The sequence below is a fragment of the Glycine soja genome, chromosome 11, assembly GCF_004193775.1.
Source record: "Glycine soja cultivar W05 chromosome 11, ASM419377v2, whole genome shotgun sequence".
NCBI lineage: Eukaryota > Viridiplantae > Streptophyta > Magnoliopsida > Fabales > Fabaceae > Glycine > Glycine soja.
The window spans coordinates 4,915,536-4,931,589 of NC_041012.1; the positions used below are offsets into that span (position 1 = coordinate 4,915,536).

The window sequence follows — 16,054 nt, forward strand, 5'->3', positions numbered from 1 at the left end:
TTAAATTTCGAACACTTTCAAGTTTCATTTGTACTAGTGGTTCATCATTTTTAGGTACAAGATCCATCTTATTTATAAACAATATTAGGGAAAAGAAAAAGAGCTGATGCACGCAGTGATGCCGTACGGATAGACAATTTAACGTTGTACACGCCCTCAAATATGATGCAGCAGAATATTGATATTACAGTAAAAGGATACGGAAGACACTAAAATTACGCTGAACCAACGTAAGTTATTAACTTTTCAAATCCAAACACAGCTCATGCACCTACGGGTTCAGTGGCTTTTTTCAGCCATGCATTTTCAACTTCATTCAAATATGGCGCTAGAATATCTCTGCATGTGGAGTGATACGAGTTCAGCCAATCTATCTCCTCAGGACATAGAAGGTTCAGGTCAATCAACTTGGTCTGATATGGTGCCTGGACGAGAAACATCAAGCACTTATTAAATGCCATAAGAATTAGTATTCTATTGTCAGTGAGCGACAGTTGAATGATTTAAATAACACTATAATCAAAGAAATTTCTCCAATTTTATATTGATAGTAATACAACAGCAAAGGTCATAAACTACCAGCCTAAAACAGGTCATAATCAACATTCATGAAATATATGCCGATGCACTAAACTTGACAGTTGACTAAGCACTAATATAAATTTAAAAGGAAAATGAAAATATGTTGCAGAGTTCTAAACATCAAAAGAAATTTTGATAGAACCAAGTATAATAAAGTTTTTTGACAGTAACTAAGTGTAATACATTAGTTAATAAAGAGATTTCTATTACAAACATCTTAAAATAATAGTAATAATAAAACTAATAATAAGTCAACAAAAACTATAAACCTGCTCCAAAGCCACTTTAGTTCAGTTGGCTTCTAGACAACTTCGTCAACATGAGTTGAATTAATTGAGTGAAGTGCAAAAGCTTTTTACATATTCAAAATAAACATCCCATGGAAATAAACTAAGACAAACTAATAAACATATTAGAACTTACCCAGGTAATGTGTTCAAAAGATAAGTAACCTCTATCACCAAAATTGAAATTTGTACCAGCCTCTTTGACAATAAGCACATTCTCCAATCTTATCCCAAACTCTCCATCCTCATAGTAACCAGGTTCTGAAAAACCAATTTCAATGCATCATTCATAACAATTGCATTCAAGTACAATCGAACATTTGTGGTCTTTAAAATGACCAGTAAATAAATAGAAACTGATTCAGAACAATCAAATCAAATACAAAATTAATAATAACAGAGAAATAACGTGGTAATCACAATTTCATGGTCTACTACGATAAAATGATACTAACCATCTGTAACAGTCATGGAAGATTGCAATGGTACATTTCGAGCCTGTGGTCTGAAACTGATTAAGTGAGGTCCTGCACAATTTATATTATATAAATCTTAATTTTTATTTTGTACTGACTTAGGAAAAAGGAAAAGGCTTGAATATAGAATCAAAATAAGCAATAAAGAAATAGTGATAGTTCCTCAATACCTTCATGAACATTCAAATAGGACCCAATTCCATGACCAGTACCATGTCGATAATCAAGACCATCCTTCCACAAAGGAATTCGAGCAAGAATATCAAGAGAATGCCCTAAAAGAAATTGAAAGAAATAAGAAAAAACAGCCAAGTTCTTTTATGTGAAACGGAGACTAGCTCAATTATATTCGCAGAATTTGACACATAAATTTGTCCTATTTTGTTTATACCATTTGTCCCATTGGGAAATCTAGCATTTCCAAGAGCAATGTGACCCTTTAGGACCTGCACAAAGTTTAGCAAATCAAGCAAACTTAATATAAAGCCCTTTAGATAATAAGAAATAAAAACAGGGAAGTGGGATGATTACTGAACATGATCGTGTGTTCTGGTCGCTGACTAATAGGCAAGTAGCTTTATTTGTATTTATAAGATAGTATTAAACATTAATAAAGCACTTCCCTTCCCAAAAAAATCTAACAAAGGAAAAAGAATAATTTTGAAATTTTATCCCTATATCAATCCACTTTCTATCAAGAGAAAGAAACTTGGATATTAAATGATCGGTAAATTAAAAATTGGTACCCCATTCTGTTTTGGTCCCTGTATGAAGAAAAAAAATACTATACTTTGTTCCCTACATAAAAAATGTATATAGATTGGTCCTAGTTTGCTGCTATAACAGTGTTAGCCACTCAGCAGACATCTCACACCATTATAACTTAGTATTTTTCCATCTCAAACAAATAGTGGAAATTTGGTATTTTTACCCTATTTCCTTTCTTTATATTTCCAGCAAACCAAACCATGTGCATATGATTCATAGTATAGTTTTGAAACTAATTAACTTGTAAAAAAAGAAAAGAAAGGCACATACTGCTGTATAACACGCTTTTTCGTGAGTCGAAGGTTTACCAAAATGAACTGTTCGTGTAATATCTGTTGTTCCATCTAGATACTTCAGAGACACCACCAGTTGTCAATATACAGAGGTGAAGGTCATGAATGCAAAACATGAAAACAACATAATTCATTATAAAAGTCAATGCTGTAAACTGTTAAAAATTAGACAGACCTGGGCTCCAGAATCAAAAAGATAAATTTTGTCTGGATCAAGTTCAGCACATGTTTCTGCCTTTGGAGAATAATGAATTATAGCTGCATTTGGGCCAACTGAAGAAATAGTGGGGAAACTCAATCCTCTGAAATGCTGAAAACAGGATGAAAAACTTAGGATTGAACATAGGCTAGCATACTCTCTTCAACAAACATATACTTTAAGTTTATAGGCAAGAAACAGTTTTCCTCATTTTCATTCATAACATTATGTGCTCAAGAAAATGCAGTCAATTGTTTTTATTTTTTTGATCGGCCAGATGAAGTAGCAAATAAAAAATGTGATCCCTCCTTAACATCATGGCCTTCGTACATATAACATACCAAACAGCCAAAAACATTTAAAGTCCACCTTATATGCAGAATCTACAGAAGAATCTACAGAAACACTGTAAACAACATCTGGAAAGGTCGGTCACTACTCAAGCAAGCATGCAATGGATGATTAGATTCTAGGGAGGATCATAGAGAATAACAAGTCTATAACAAAATTTTGAAAAGTGTTAAGGGCAAGGAAGATGCACATTTTAAGTTAGAATTCCAGGAACAATAGGTAACTGTTCTGATCAATAATGAATCTATTCCGATCAAACAGCACACTAAGGAACAAAATCGTGCATAATTTAGTCTTTTCCTGACAAATTACGATAATTAATTTCAAAACAAAAATACCTACATTACAGGTAATGCCACCTCTGCAATGTCTAATAACTAAATATTGTGTTCTTAATGAAAGTTTTTTTCTATAAAGAAAAGCTTTAACAACTTTTAATATCAACCTTTTAGGAAAGCTGAAAACAATTATTCCCCACTGCCTATCCCAGAAGCCAAAATCTTTGGAAGCACCACTTTTTTTTCTTGAGCAAATTTTTTTTCTAAGAAAAGCTTATCCAAATATATACTTAATTGTTCAGTTAGCTCTACCTCTTTTGATGCTCGAAAACCTTCAAGCTGGTCACTTACAGTCACCTCAGTCAATTTCAAAGACTGCCTGCCAATGTTTGTAAAAAAAAAAAAAACTATTAGGTACACCATATGATTAAGCTTTTCACTGATACATATGGTGCTAATTTCTGTGAAAAATAAGCCCAGACTCTAAATTTTCAGTAATCTTTAAAAGCATCATGCACGGTTACTTAACAAAGGTCAAAATAACTCCTATTTCACCTTGACAACATTCTGATAAAGGATATGTTAAAATTTTCAAAAGCTTTATGGAGGGAAGTTTCATCTCACTGTCATGATTTCCCCTTGTTAACAATTAAAACCAACTTGCCAACCTTTTCCCAACTTGCCCAGAGGTAAATTTAATAAGCGTGTTAAGATGAGGACAGCTCAAAATTGAGAAGAAACTTACAAATGTTTCTCCTTTTTCACAGAATCGTTCTCCAAAAAGTAACCAGAAGCTCCCAAAATATCCTGCATCTGCACATTGAAGCAAGCTTTTGCATCATTATCTTACACGTCAGAAATCAGAGCATGTTGCATTTTATGTAGATTAAAATGAAAAATAAAAAGATAAAAATTTAGAGAGAACATAATGAAAAATATGGCTGTCCTCATCCAAAAAAATAAAAATTCTTTAGACATAAGATCCAAATGCAAACCTTCTTATCCAGCCAGACAAGATACTGCACGACCGCTGCACCATCCCGAATATGTGCCTTCTTTAACCCGTCCAATTCCACCGAGTTCTAAAAGTATTGGAGTAATAAAAAAATAAGCTAAGTTTCAAGAGATGAAAATGGGAAAAAATTCAAAGATATATATATATATATTATTAAATTAACTGCATACAACCTTTAAAGCTTTCGCAAGGGCCAAAGGTGATTGATGCAAGAGAACTGTATCAGGGTTCAACTTTGCATACAGTGCATAACAGCATGAACCTGGATCAGCCCATATGAGGTCATTACTATTTTCTTCTGCTTGATGTTCACCATTTGCATGCTTAGCAGTTTCATTGGGAATTTTTCTGACCTCTGTTTCAGCTAAAGCAACCTTGGCGGTAGATACAGAATCAAGCTCATCAGTTGCAAGCAATGTCGTATCAGAGCTTACAGCTGTATACTCTCGAATTTCAATTCCATTCTCCACTAAATGAGCTTGTACCTGGCACAACACACAATTTTCATTGACTTCTGTAGCTCCAAATTTTCCCCTCCCAATATCAGGATAAATAGATCACAAGCCAAAGTAATACTCTCTGAAAAGATCTTTCGTAATCTTCCAATGTAAATAAAATTTTGATTTAACTTGAGCATGAAACAAATGTTTTGATTGGTTAAGATGTGTAGTATTGAGCCTTTGAAATCCTATCATTCTTTACTAGATTATATAAATAAACAAGGGCAAAAGAATTGTTATATGTTTTGGGCATCATATACACAATTTAAATTGTCTTTTAATAACTTGGTCTGGAATACATTCATAGCTGATGAGACAGACATTAACATTACTCGAACTGACCTCAACAGAAACCTTTCGTTTGTCCACATAAATGAAAGCAGAATTGGATGTCACAATAGCAAATGCATGAACAACAGGACAGTAGGCCACATCACTTCCACGAATATTATACAACCATGCAACCTGTATTGTAGTCAGGTTATTGGAAATGAAGTGAAAAAATAAAGAAAGCTATCTTAAAAATGAACAAGGGCGGCAGAAAGTAGCCTCAAACTCAGAAAATTTGTGTCAAGGGAAAAGAAATTAAAAGGAAGAGTTATATAGAGGATGATCTTACTTCATCAAGTGCTGTGAAAATTATCCCGCGGGCTTGCTCATGTACAAGCTTTTTTCTCAAATCTTTCAACTTGTCTGCGACAGAGCGACCTGCAAATTTCAGTGGATGTACGATAACAGCATTAATCTGTGGCTGTGGGCGATTTATCCAAACTTCATCCACCAAATTTTTTGAGGTTGGAACCAGCTTTTGCTGTTTTTCGGCAAAAGCACGCTCCCATCTTTGAGCAGTATCAATTGAAATGCACCAAGGGTCAACCCCAATGGATGCCTCTTTTGGCAAATTCTGGCGAAAGGAAATTACTCATTAGTACAGATGTACCGCAGTAAAATCACACATATAGTCTTATCATGAGACATGGATAGAAAATGGATCAGTCGGAGCCAGAAGCAATTCAATTCAAGGATGTAGCAAGACAAATCTAGTATATTATCTTCATTCATAGAGAAAGTTTAGATTTTGGCTTTATAAACATGGTATCGAAAATTTCTAACAGTATAATTCCTATTTTTTGTTTTTCTATCTTCTAGAGGGTCCACGTTGTCTTTCTTCCTCTGAAATATTATATACTTTGGTGAGGCCAAACAGAGAAAACCATATTTTTTTTAAAAAATTATAAGCTAAAGTTGTGGCAGTTGTTTTAATATATTCATCAATGATAATATGAAAGAATGCTATTCACAAGCAGGTCACTCACATCGGCCATCCAGATATCTACAGCAGGATCTTCACCAATACGCATAAGCTTCCACTGAGCACTAAGTTCTTGCTCAGCCTGCAAAAAATATCGTCCATCCGTCCACAGCAGTGCTTCATTCTTTGTTATAAGTGCCAAGCCTGAATTCCATTTAACAAAAAATGAAAAAACGAACGCAAAAAGACACACCTAGCTGATTTCATCATGTTTGAAATACACAAAGACCACCCACGGCATAGCTGTATAGCAAACAACAAGAAACCGCAATTCTTTTTCAAAATTATAGAAACAATTCTTACTTCCGCGGGAACCAATCAGTTGAATACTTAATACGCGATATGTTGAATTGAAACAATTGCAGGAAAACGCCGAAACAGGAGGTAACTTAAACCCTAAACCGATGGATGCTACAATAATAAAGAAGCAAACCAAAACGGAAAATGCATCAAGGAAATATTTGAAGCTAGTAACAAACCGGCACTTCCAGTGAAGCCGGAAACGAATTCGCGGCGCTTGTCTCGTGCGGACACATATTCGCTCTGCAAAGTGAAAATAAATACAAATAGCATCGCAGAAGAGATATCAAGTTAGAAAATAAAGATCGACGGGATTAGAGAAAAGAGCTGAAAATTGAAAGAAAAAAAAAAGTGAAGACGCTGGATCTAATAATACTATTAGAGGGATGATGCAGAAAGGATGATGTACCTGGTGATAATCTTCAGAAGGAACAACTAAGGCATCAAGCGGTGGAGACTGAGAAAGCATCAAAGACCTCAACGCAGAAAGTGTATCTTCCATTTTGTATAGTTCTGTTTTCTCAGTCTCCTTACTCGGGTTTTTTTTTTTTTGAGTCACAGCAAGTAACTACGATCGGTTTATATACAGATTCCTGCCATGTGTTAATTAATGCTCATTTTCTTTCTTTTTTTTCTAATTTTATTTTTACAGTTTTATTAATATAAGTTTTTTCAATTAAATTTTTTATCTTTTATTTTATTCTTATTATTCATTTTTCCTTTTGTTGTTGTAAAATGAGATTGGTCTTATATTTTTTAATTTGGATTAATTTGGTTCATTATCGTTTTTTACTTTATTGATTTAATATATAAAATTTATTACATTATACTTATTTAGAACTCATTTGATGTTCAAACAAAAAAAAGTTTACAAACATGATAAAAATCATGTAAATCTAACAAGTAATTGAAAAAATTTAAAATAATTAATATTATATATTTTTTAATTATTCATCAGACTTATTTTTACTAATATTTGCCGTTTTTTGTTTTAACATTAGTTTGTTCCATAGGTTTAATTAAATACACGTTACTTTATGTTGAAACTGCAAAACCGTCTAAGTTTCCGGTTTTAATAATAATAATAAAATGAATAAATTGAAGAGCAGGTTTAAATAAAATTCAACATATGAATAATTGGATGAAAGTTTATAAAAGGTTTATAGTGTTTATATAGTATTTTAATTGATTGATTAAAATTATAAAAAAATGATTAGTATAAAATAATTCAAAATTATTTAATAGAATATTGTATTTTAATTATAATACCTATCTCATATAATGCAAAGAGTGCTTTCGAGGAACAATCAACCGAAATGATCACGTTTGAAAATTAAGGGCATACTCAATTAAGATTTTAAAGGATTTTAGCATTTTAAAAGAAAAAACTTTTTTCTGCAGATTTTTTTAGATATTCGGTTAAGATTTTTAAATGATGGAAATAAGTCTCTAATATTCAATCAAAATAATTAGGATATTTTAAAGAAATTAATAAAATATGTTGATATTATTCTTCATAACTTAAAAATTAATGTTAAAAAATATATAAATTTCTATGAATTTTTTCTTATGATAAATTTTATGAGAATTCTTAATAAACAATACATATCAAACAATCTCATTCAAATTTTTGAGATTTTATGAGACTTTTTTTGTTTGTTAATTAACATTTTTTTCATCATACATAATCCTTTATCATAGTTTCTTTTACTCTTTTGATCAACAGACAACATGTCTCGAAACATGTGATATGAAAGATCTTTTCAATTATGAATTTACAATTGAGACATCTTGATTGTATGTTTATAGATATAAATGAACGTAAATATATATAAACATGAGAAATATATAATTTTAATGAGCATGAGAAATTAACTTATGTATAAATGGATAAATGTATAAATGAGATTTAAAATAATTGTTGAGCATGTTCTTTGTTTGGTATGATTACAAGTATATATGTTGTTTGTAAATATGATAGGAGAAAATTTTAAAATCTTAATCCAATACACCCTTCTAAACTTAGCCTTTATTCTAATTTTTTATGAATTAAATAATAATGATATAAAAAATGTTTTTTATTGCATAAAAAAGATGTTATGCATTATTTTATATTATGATTCAATAACATACCACTATTAATTTTTATAATAATTATTAAAAATTATATTAATAATAATTTAGGCTTAATATCATTTTTAATCTATTATGATATATTAAGTTTTAAAAGTTTCATTCTAATTCTTTATGTTTTTAAAATGCATTGTTTTGATTTTTTTTTTTTAATTTTTTGTTAGAAACATTAGTGTTTTATTAGCTTTTAAATTTAAAAAATAACCAAAATAATGTATTTAAAAAACATAAAGGATTAAAATGAAATTTTTAAAACTTAATGTATCAAATAAGAAGAAGTGTGATATATAATTTAGTAAAAGTGACATTAAGCTGATAATTTATGATTAGTATATAATAAGTAATAAATACAGTCCCTTCAAATATGAAAAAAAATATGATTTAGAGAGGAATATTCCACCAGAGGTAATTAGTTAAATTTTTCAATGAAGACTGATCAGATACTTCATACAATAATATGATAAAAAAAAATTACATAGCCGTTAAACTTATAAAAAAAATATCTTGCTGCATAGCAACTATTTTGTCGGATAAATATAAAGGTTTTGTATCATAGATAAAAAATGAAAGACCTCAATGCAAAAAGCGTGTCTTCCATTTTCTTTCTCTTGATTTTGTTTTGTTCTGTGTTCTCAGTCTAGCCACTTACATTTTTGAGTCACCACAAGCAACTCTTATCTAGCTTATATATAGAAATAGAATGATTATGCCGTATGCACCTCCTATCCAGGCCCACAACGGATTCCTATGATATTACCCATTTGTGTTTTTTTTTAAAGAAAAATTATTTTTACAGTTTTATTAATGTCAGTTTTTTAAAATAAAATATTATAATTATTATAAAAGTATAATATCTGTACCCAAAAAGAATATCAGATCTTCAATATGCTCTATTTACTATTTTTAATTATTTTAAATATGGTATTTTAACCTATTAAGCGTATGAGTAAATATTATTTATATAACTATTTAATTATATAATTAAAATCATCTATCATATTTTTAATGAATTAAATTAATATAAAAATAATATTTTATTTAACTTAAATTTGAATATATTGTAATAATGATCTTTTAAATACAATAATATTTAATAGAACTTAAAATAGATTAGAATTTAATTTAAATTTAAAAATAATAGCATACTCATAACAATAATAATTAATTTAATTTAATTTAAAAATAATAGAAAATATTATGACTTAAAATAAATTATGATTTGAATTTGAAGGTAATACTTGTTTAGCATTATAGCCTAAGGTTAAAAAGTATTTGAAGCGAAATTCAATATTTATGATGATCTACTATGAGTCGAACTCTGGCAGGGTATTCATAAAGATGTTGACGCTCAAGTCAGTGTTTTATAAAAATAAAAAGTGTGTAGAATTAGATAATGTATACCTTTTTAACTTTTTTCTCGTTAAGGTTAATTGTAGGATTCTTATTAAGGAAGGGTGGTGTTTTCCCGAGTGATTATGTGTGAAAGGTGGGCATTAACTAAATCCCTTTATTTGTGGGTGTTTGTTGCCATCGATTTATGGTCATGAATTGGTGCCTTGCATCAGTACAAGCTTTATGTGTCGTTGTTGGTTCTAAAGTCGCATGAAACAGCTAATGAACTCGGTGTTTCTCGTTAAATAATTCTCCCGAGGAAGGAATTATGTTTCTTAATACGAGTTTCCACTTTACTCCATAAAGCTTTACAGTAGTTGTGTGATTGATTATAGTTGTTACAAAACTCATAAGTGAAATGTGATAAATGAATTATGATAAAAGAAATACTAATAACACTTTCCTTGATAATAATTTTTTAATTAGAAGATAAATCATTAAATAAAAAATGTGATCTATTTTAATTTGTAATTTCTAATAAATTTTAATCAAGAAAAATATCAAAAAGAATGAATAAGAGAGTGCCACTTCAAATGTAAAGAAAAGACTGTAAGCAACTAAATTTAAAAGAGGGGCTATAACAACTGAAATGTAAGTAAAGTTTTAAAGAAAATAAATTACTGTAAAAATGATACATAATTGGCTTAATTTATTTTAGCGCCAATAGCTGTTAGGATCTCGAGTGGTGAAGGTGTTAGGCTATGATTGGGTTTGATAGCATCTGGTCAACATATTGCCTTTTTTTGTTGTCGAAATTATTTGCTTTATTTACTTACGTGAAATTCTTCCTCAATTAAAATTTTCAAACATCATTCTTATTCTATTTACACAACATACTATCAGATATATACTCCTAATACATAACCACCGGCTATTATTTTCTACACATAACTACCACCTGCAATTTCTAATACAGAACTGATTTCCAAAACAGTTATTTTCTACACATAACTGTCATAACTGCTCCCCTTTCAGTTTCCATCAAAACAACATCATGAGTTCATGACTACTGATAAAAAAAACCACTGTCATGACTGGGCGAGCTTCTTGACTACTACAGCCATATACTTAGCAATTTGCCAGCAGGAACAAAAAGCATTCCATGATTTGCCAGCTGAGTGATTGCCTTCCAACTGCAATAAAAAGCACAAAACTTGGTCAGTTTCCAATATTGCTTTGCAAGCAGTGTTATCTAAGAGACCATTCTAATTTCCATCATGAGGCGTAATAAAATCTGTTTCTGAAAATGTAAAGAATATGTGATATGTGATATCTTTGCATTTCAGACTGCAGCATACACTATAAATTACACATTCATTTTTGGCTTATTTGCTTGTCTTCTAGAGCATACAGTTATTTTATTAATATAAAAGAACATCCTCCAAATGAATAGGAAGGACTGAAAACTTTGTTCTCTTGCTCTACTGAATCCTCACAAAAAGAGAAGTTCTGCATATTACCTGGAACTTTATTTAACCACCCTTTGAATTTAAATATCATTCACACATAACACATTATAACTGAAAATTCAATAGGTTGGTACTTGGCAATCAAGATGTAATATGGACCACAGATAACATATAGCAAACATGAACTCAAGAATATATTGGAACTTTCTCAAGTCACATTTACAATATTAGGGAAAAGAAAAAGAGCCGATGCAGTGATGCTGAACAGACAATTTAACACCGTACACCCTCAAATATGCAACAGAATATTGATATATGATGCATAGTAATTTGAAGGACTGGCCATCCCAATAACATCTAAAATCTAGATTACAGTAAATAATAAGGACACGGAAGACACTAAATAAATTACGCTGAACCAACATAAGTTATTAACTTTTCAACTGCAAACGCAGAATCCTTCTCGATTTTAATAAGCAATTAAAACCAACTTGCCAACCTTTTCCCAACTTCCACAAAGGTATATTATAATAAGCATGTTAAGGTGAGGACAACTCCAAATTGAGAAGAAACTTACAAATGTTTCTCCTTTTTCACAGAATCCTTCTCCAAAAAGTAACCAGAAGCTCCATAAATATCCTGCATCTGCACATTGAACCAAGCTTTTGTATCATTATCTTGCACCTCAGAAATCAGAGCATGTTGCATTTTATGTACATTAAAATGAAAAATAAAAATATAAAAATTTAGAGAGAACAGAATGAAAAATATGGCTGCCCTCATCCAAAAAAAACTTATTCTTTAGACATAAGATCCAAATGCAAACCTTCTTATCCAGCCAGACAAGATATTGCACGACCGCTGCACCATCCCGAATATGTGCCTTTTTTAACCCATCCAATTCAACTGAGTTCTAAAAGTATTGGAGTAATAAAAAAAATAAGCTAAGTTTCAAGTGAAGAAAATTGGGGGGGCAATTTAAAGATATAATTTTTTTATTTAATTAACTGCATACAAGGGATACAACCTTCAAAGCTTTCGCAAGGGCCAAAGGTGATTGCTGCAAGAGAACTTTGTCAGGGTTCAACTTCGCATAGAGTGCATAACAGCATTTTTTCGGATCAGCCCAGACGAGGTCATTACTATTTTCTTCTGCTTTATGTTCACCATTTACACTCTTATCAGTTTCACTGGTAATTTTTCTGACCTCTGTTTCAGCTAAATCAACCTTGGCAGTAGATACGGTATCAAGCTCATCAGTTGCAAGCAATGTCACATCAGAGCTTACAGCTGTATACTCTCAAATTTCAATTCCATTCTCCAACAAATAAGCTTGTACCTGGCATTAAACACAATTTTCTATGAGTTTTATATCTCTAAAATTTCCCCTCACAATATCAGGATAAATAAATCATGAGCCAAAGTAATACTCTCTGAAAATATCTTTCTTAATCTCATGGGTGGTTAACATGAGTAGTATTGAGCCTTCTGAAATCCTATCATTCTTTACTAGATTATATAAATAAACAAGGGCAAGCAAAGAATTGTTATCATATTTTTGGTACCATATATACATTTAGTAATCTGATATAATCATATAATACACTTCTACAATTAGTCCACTGTTCACAGATATGCAAAATAAATCTGGAACATCGTTGTTACAGTTCGATAAGCCAACAATTCATATCATGTGATGAACTGCAGATGACTGTTAATCATCCAATGATGAATCAGAACAATACAAATTGCACGATTCAACAATTTGTTATTTTTTCTTGTTTGCTTTTCTTTCACTGATTCTCGTCAAAGAAATTGAACAGTCAGATAAATTTAAACTATTTAATGAAATGAACATGGAGGAGAAATATTGAATTTGAATGCACCCTATTTCATTATTCCACTGCTTTATTTTCAATCTTCTAAAACAAGGGTTTCACATAATCACTCACTTAGTCTGTACAGTCTATTTGGCTGTTCCATGGGTTTGTTTTCATTCTTCTGATGTTGAGGCTTCACACACTCAGTTATGACTAATGACTTCGTGTTGTGAGACTTATTGTTGAGTTATTTAGTCAATTTCTATTTTAATACATTGAACACTATACATCCTTTATATGATATATTTCAAACTATTTTCCATTGTGTCTAAATCTTAAGATCCAATATAATTTATGATTGACGATTCCCGATTAAAAAATTAGCTTGACAATTTGCAATTTAAATTGTGATTTTTTAACCTGGTCAGGAATACATTCATAGCTAATGAGACGGACAGTACTCAAACTGACCTCAACAGAAACCTTTCGCATGTCCACATAAATGAAAGCAGAATTGGATGCCACAATGGAAAATGCATGAACAATAGAACAGTAGGCCACATCACTTCCACGAATATTATACAACCATGCAACCTGTATTGTAGCCAGTAGCCACGTTATTGAAGAAAAAGTGAAAAAATAAAGAAAATAATCTTGAAAAGGATGAACAAGTGCGGGAGAAAGTGTCCTCAAACTCAGAACATTTGGGTCAATGGAAAAGAAATTAAAAGGAAGAGTTATCAAGAGGATGCACTTACTTCATCAATTGCTGTGAAAATTATCCCTAGACATTTCTGGAACACCTCTAACAGAGGGACAAATAGTCCATTTTGAAAAAACTTATTGTGAACCTCTTTCAGATATGAATATACCTGATTCAGAAGGGAAGAACTTGCATCAGTATCTCAATTTCAATTCAAATATGGATTTGATTCACACTCCATGTTCCGAGAAATATTTACCATCCGAAAAAACGAAAAAATGGAGTCCTGGGCTTGCTCCTGTACAGGCTTTTTTCTCACATCTTTCAACTTATCTGCAACAGATCGACCTGCAAAATTCAGTGGATGTACAATTACTGCATTAATTTCTGCCAGTAGGCAATTTATCCAAACTTCATCTACCAAATCTTTTGTGGTTTGAACCAGCTTCTGATGCCTTTTGGCAAAAGCACACCTCCCATCTTTGAGCAGTATCAATCGAAATGCACCAAGGGTCAACCCCAATGGATGCTTCTTTTGGCAAGTTCTAGTGAAAGAAAATGACTCATTAGTACATATATACCACAAAAAAATCACAGATACAGTCTTATCATACGACATGAATAAAAAATGGATCACTTAGAAGCAATTCATGGACGTAGCAAGTCTAATCTAGTACATTATCCTCATTCATAAGAGTTTATAGGCTTTGGCTTTATAAACATGGCTTTTAAAATTTCAAACAGTATTGTTACTATCTTCTTGAGTGTTCACATCATCTTTCTTCCTCTTCCTATTTTCTCTTTAAAACCCTTCTTTTCTCTGTTTAATATATTAACGGTGCTATGGCAAGTACAAACTCAGTCAGCTCTTTCTGAACAAGGAGAAGCTACTCGTGAACAAACATATCAATAATGATGAGATGTAGACAGAGTGATTCTTGATCCAAACTGAAATATTATGATTTGGTCAGGCCAGAAATTATAAGATAAAATTTTGGTAGTTGTTTTATTACTCAACAATGATAATAAATTAACCATTAACCAAGAATGCTATTCACAAGCAGGACACTCACATCGGCCATCCAGATATCTACAGCAGGATCTTCACCAATTCGCATTAGCTTCCACTCAGCACTAAGTTCTTGTCCAGCCTGGAAAAAATATCGTCCATCCATCCACAGTAGTGCTTCATTCTTTCTTATAAGCGCCAAGCCTGAATTCCATTTAAAAAAAAATGAAAATACGAACACAAAAAGGAACCTGGCTGATTTCATCATGTTTGAAATACACAAGGAATGTTGAAACAATTTTTTTCCAAATTTATAGAAACAATTCTTACTACCTCAAGAGTCAATCAGTTAATGCGCAAGACGTTGAAAAAATTGCAGTAAAACACGAGAAGAGGAGGCAATATATAAACCTTAAACTGATGGATGCTACAGCTTCCAGTGAAGCCGGAAACGAATTCGCGGCGCCTGTCTCGTGCAGACACATATTCACCCTGCAAAGTGCAAATAGCATCGTAGATAAGAGAACAGAGTTGAAAAATGTAAACACTTTGGATCAAATAATATTACAGGGATCAAGCAGAAACGATGATGTACCCGGTGATAATCTTCAGAGGGCACGACCAAGACATCAAGCTGTTGTAGGGATTCAATCAATCAACCTAATTTGATTCTATCAGTTGATCATCAATTCTACCCACGTGTTTTCTATCCATATGGAGAGAAATTACTATGAATGAAACCCGTTGTATTCCATACTCAATCGAAACTAAATGCTTCTAAATGTAGAGAGCTTTATTTTATTTTCTATAAATTTTCTCTTGTAATATATAGAGTTAGTGTTTCATAACATATATTTCCTTGCCATAATTTTATATTGATAAAATCATTTAATATTTTGACTAATAAAATATTGACTCTAACTCATTTATATGACCCAAAATTGCTAAGTGCGGAGAGTGAGAAAGCATCAAAGACCTCAACGTAGAAAGGTGTCTTCCATTTTGTATTGCTCTGTTTTCTCACAACAAGTAACTTTCATCGGATTATATTAAGAATGATTATGCCGTATACACCACCAATCCAGGCCCACATTAGATCAGATTATTTTACACTGTACAACTATTAAAGTCATAGATAAATATCTTGCTACTGAGCAATTATTTTGTCGGAGAAATATAAAAGACATCAACGCAGAAAATGTGTTTTGTTCTGTTTTCTCAGTCTCG

The 16,054-nt window shown here is 31.5% G+C and overlaps 1 protein-coding gene and 1 pseudogene across 1 annotated transcript; both read right to left on the minus strand.

Moving 5' to 3' along the window:
- Positions 1-6,924, minus strand: LOC114377370 (aminopeptidase P1-like). Its single transcript, XM_028335847.1, has 16 exons — positions 6,771-6,924; positions 6,541-6,604; positions 6,066-6,205; positions 5,369-5,653; positions 5,092-5,214; positions 4,423-4,734; positions 4,230-4,316; positions 3,980-4,047; positions 3,547-3,613; positions 2,582-2,716; positions 2,384-2,464; positions 1,737-1,791; positions 1,516-1,620; positions 1,325-1,396; positions 1,006-1,130; positions 1-425 (listed from the first exon to the last, which is right to left on the minus strand). The coding sequence occupies exons 1-16, from the start codon at positions 6,861-6,863 to the stop codon at positions 264-266; spliced, it is 1,974 nt and encodes a 657-aa protein (XP_028191648.1). The 5' UTR covers positions 6,864-6,924; the 3' UTR covers positions 1-263.
- A 3,729-nt stretch (positions 6,925-10,653) lies between these two features.
- Positions 10,654-15,416, minus strand: LOC114377371 (annotated as a pseudogene).
- Positions 15,417-16,054: the final 638 nt, after the last annotated feature.

Excerpts from the sequence above, each read along its gene's own strand:
- LOC114377370 (XM_028335847.1), bottom strand. The coding sequence starts at position 6,863 with ATGGAAGATACACTTTCTGCGTTGAGGTCTTTGATGCTTTCTCAGTCT. Across the intron at positions 6,605-6,770 it reads CTTCTGAAGATTATCACCAG|AGCGAATATGTGTCCGCACG; the intron begins GTACATCATCCT and ends TTCACTTTGCAG. Across the intron at positions 1,397-1,515 it reads CTATTTGAATGTTCATGAAG|GACCTCACTTAATCAGTTTC; the intron begins GTATTGAGGAAC and ends TAAATTGTGCAG.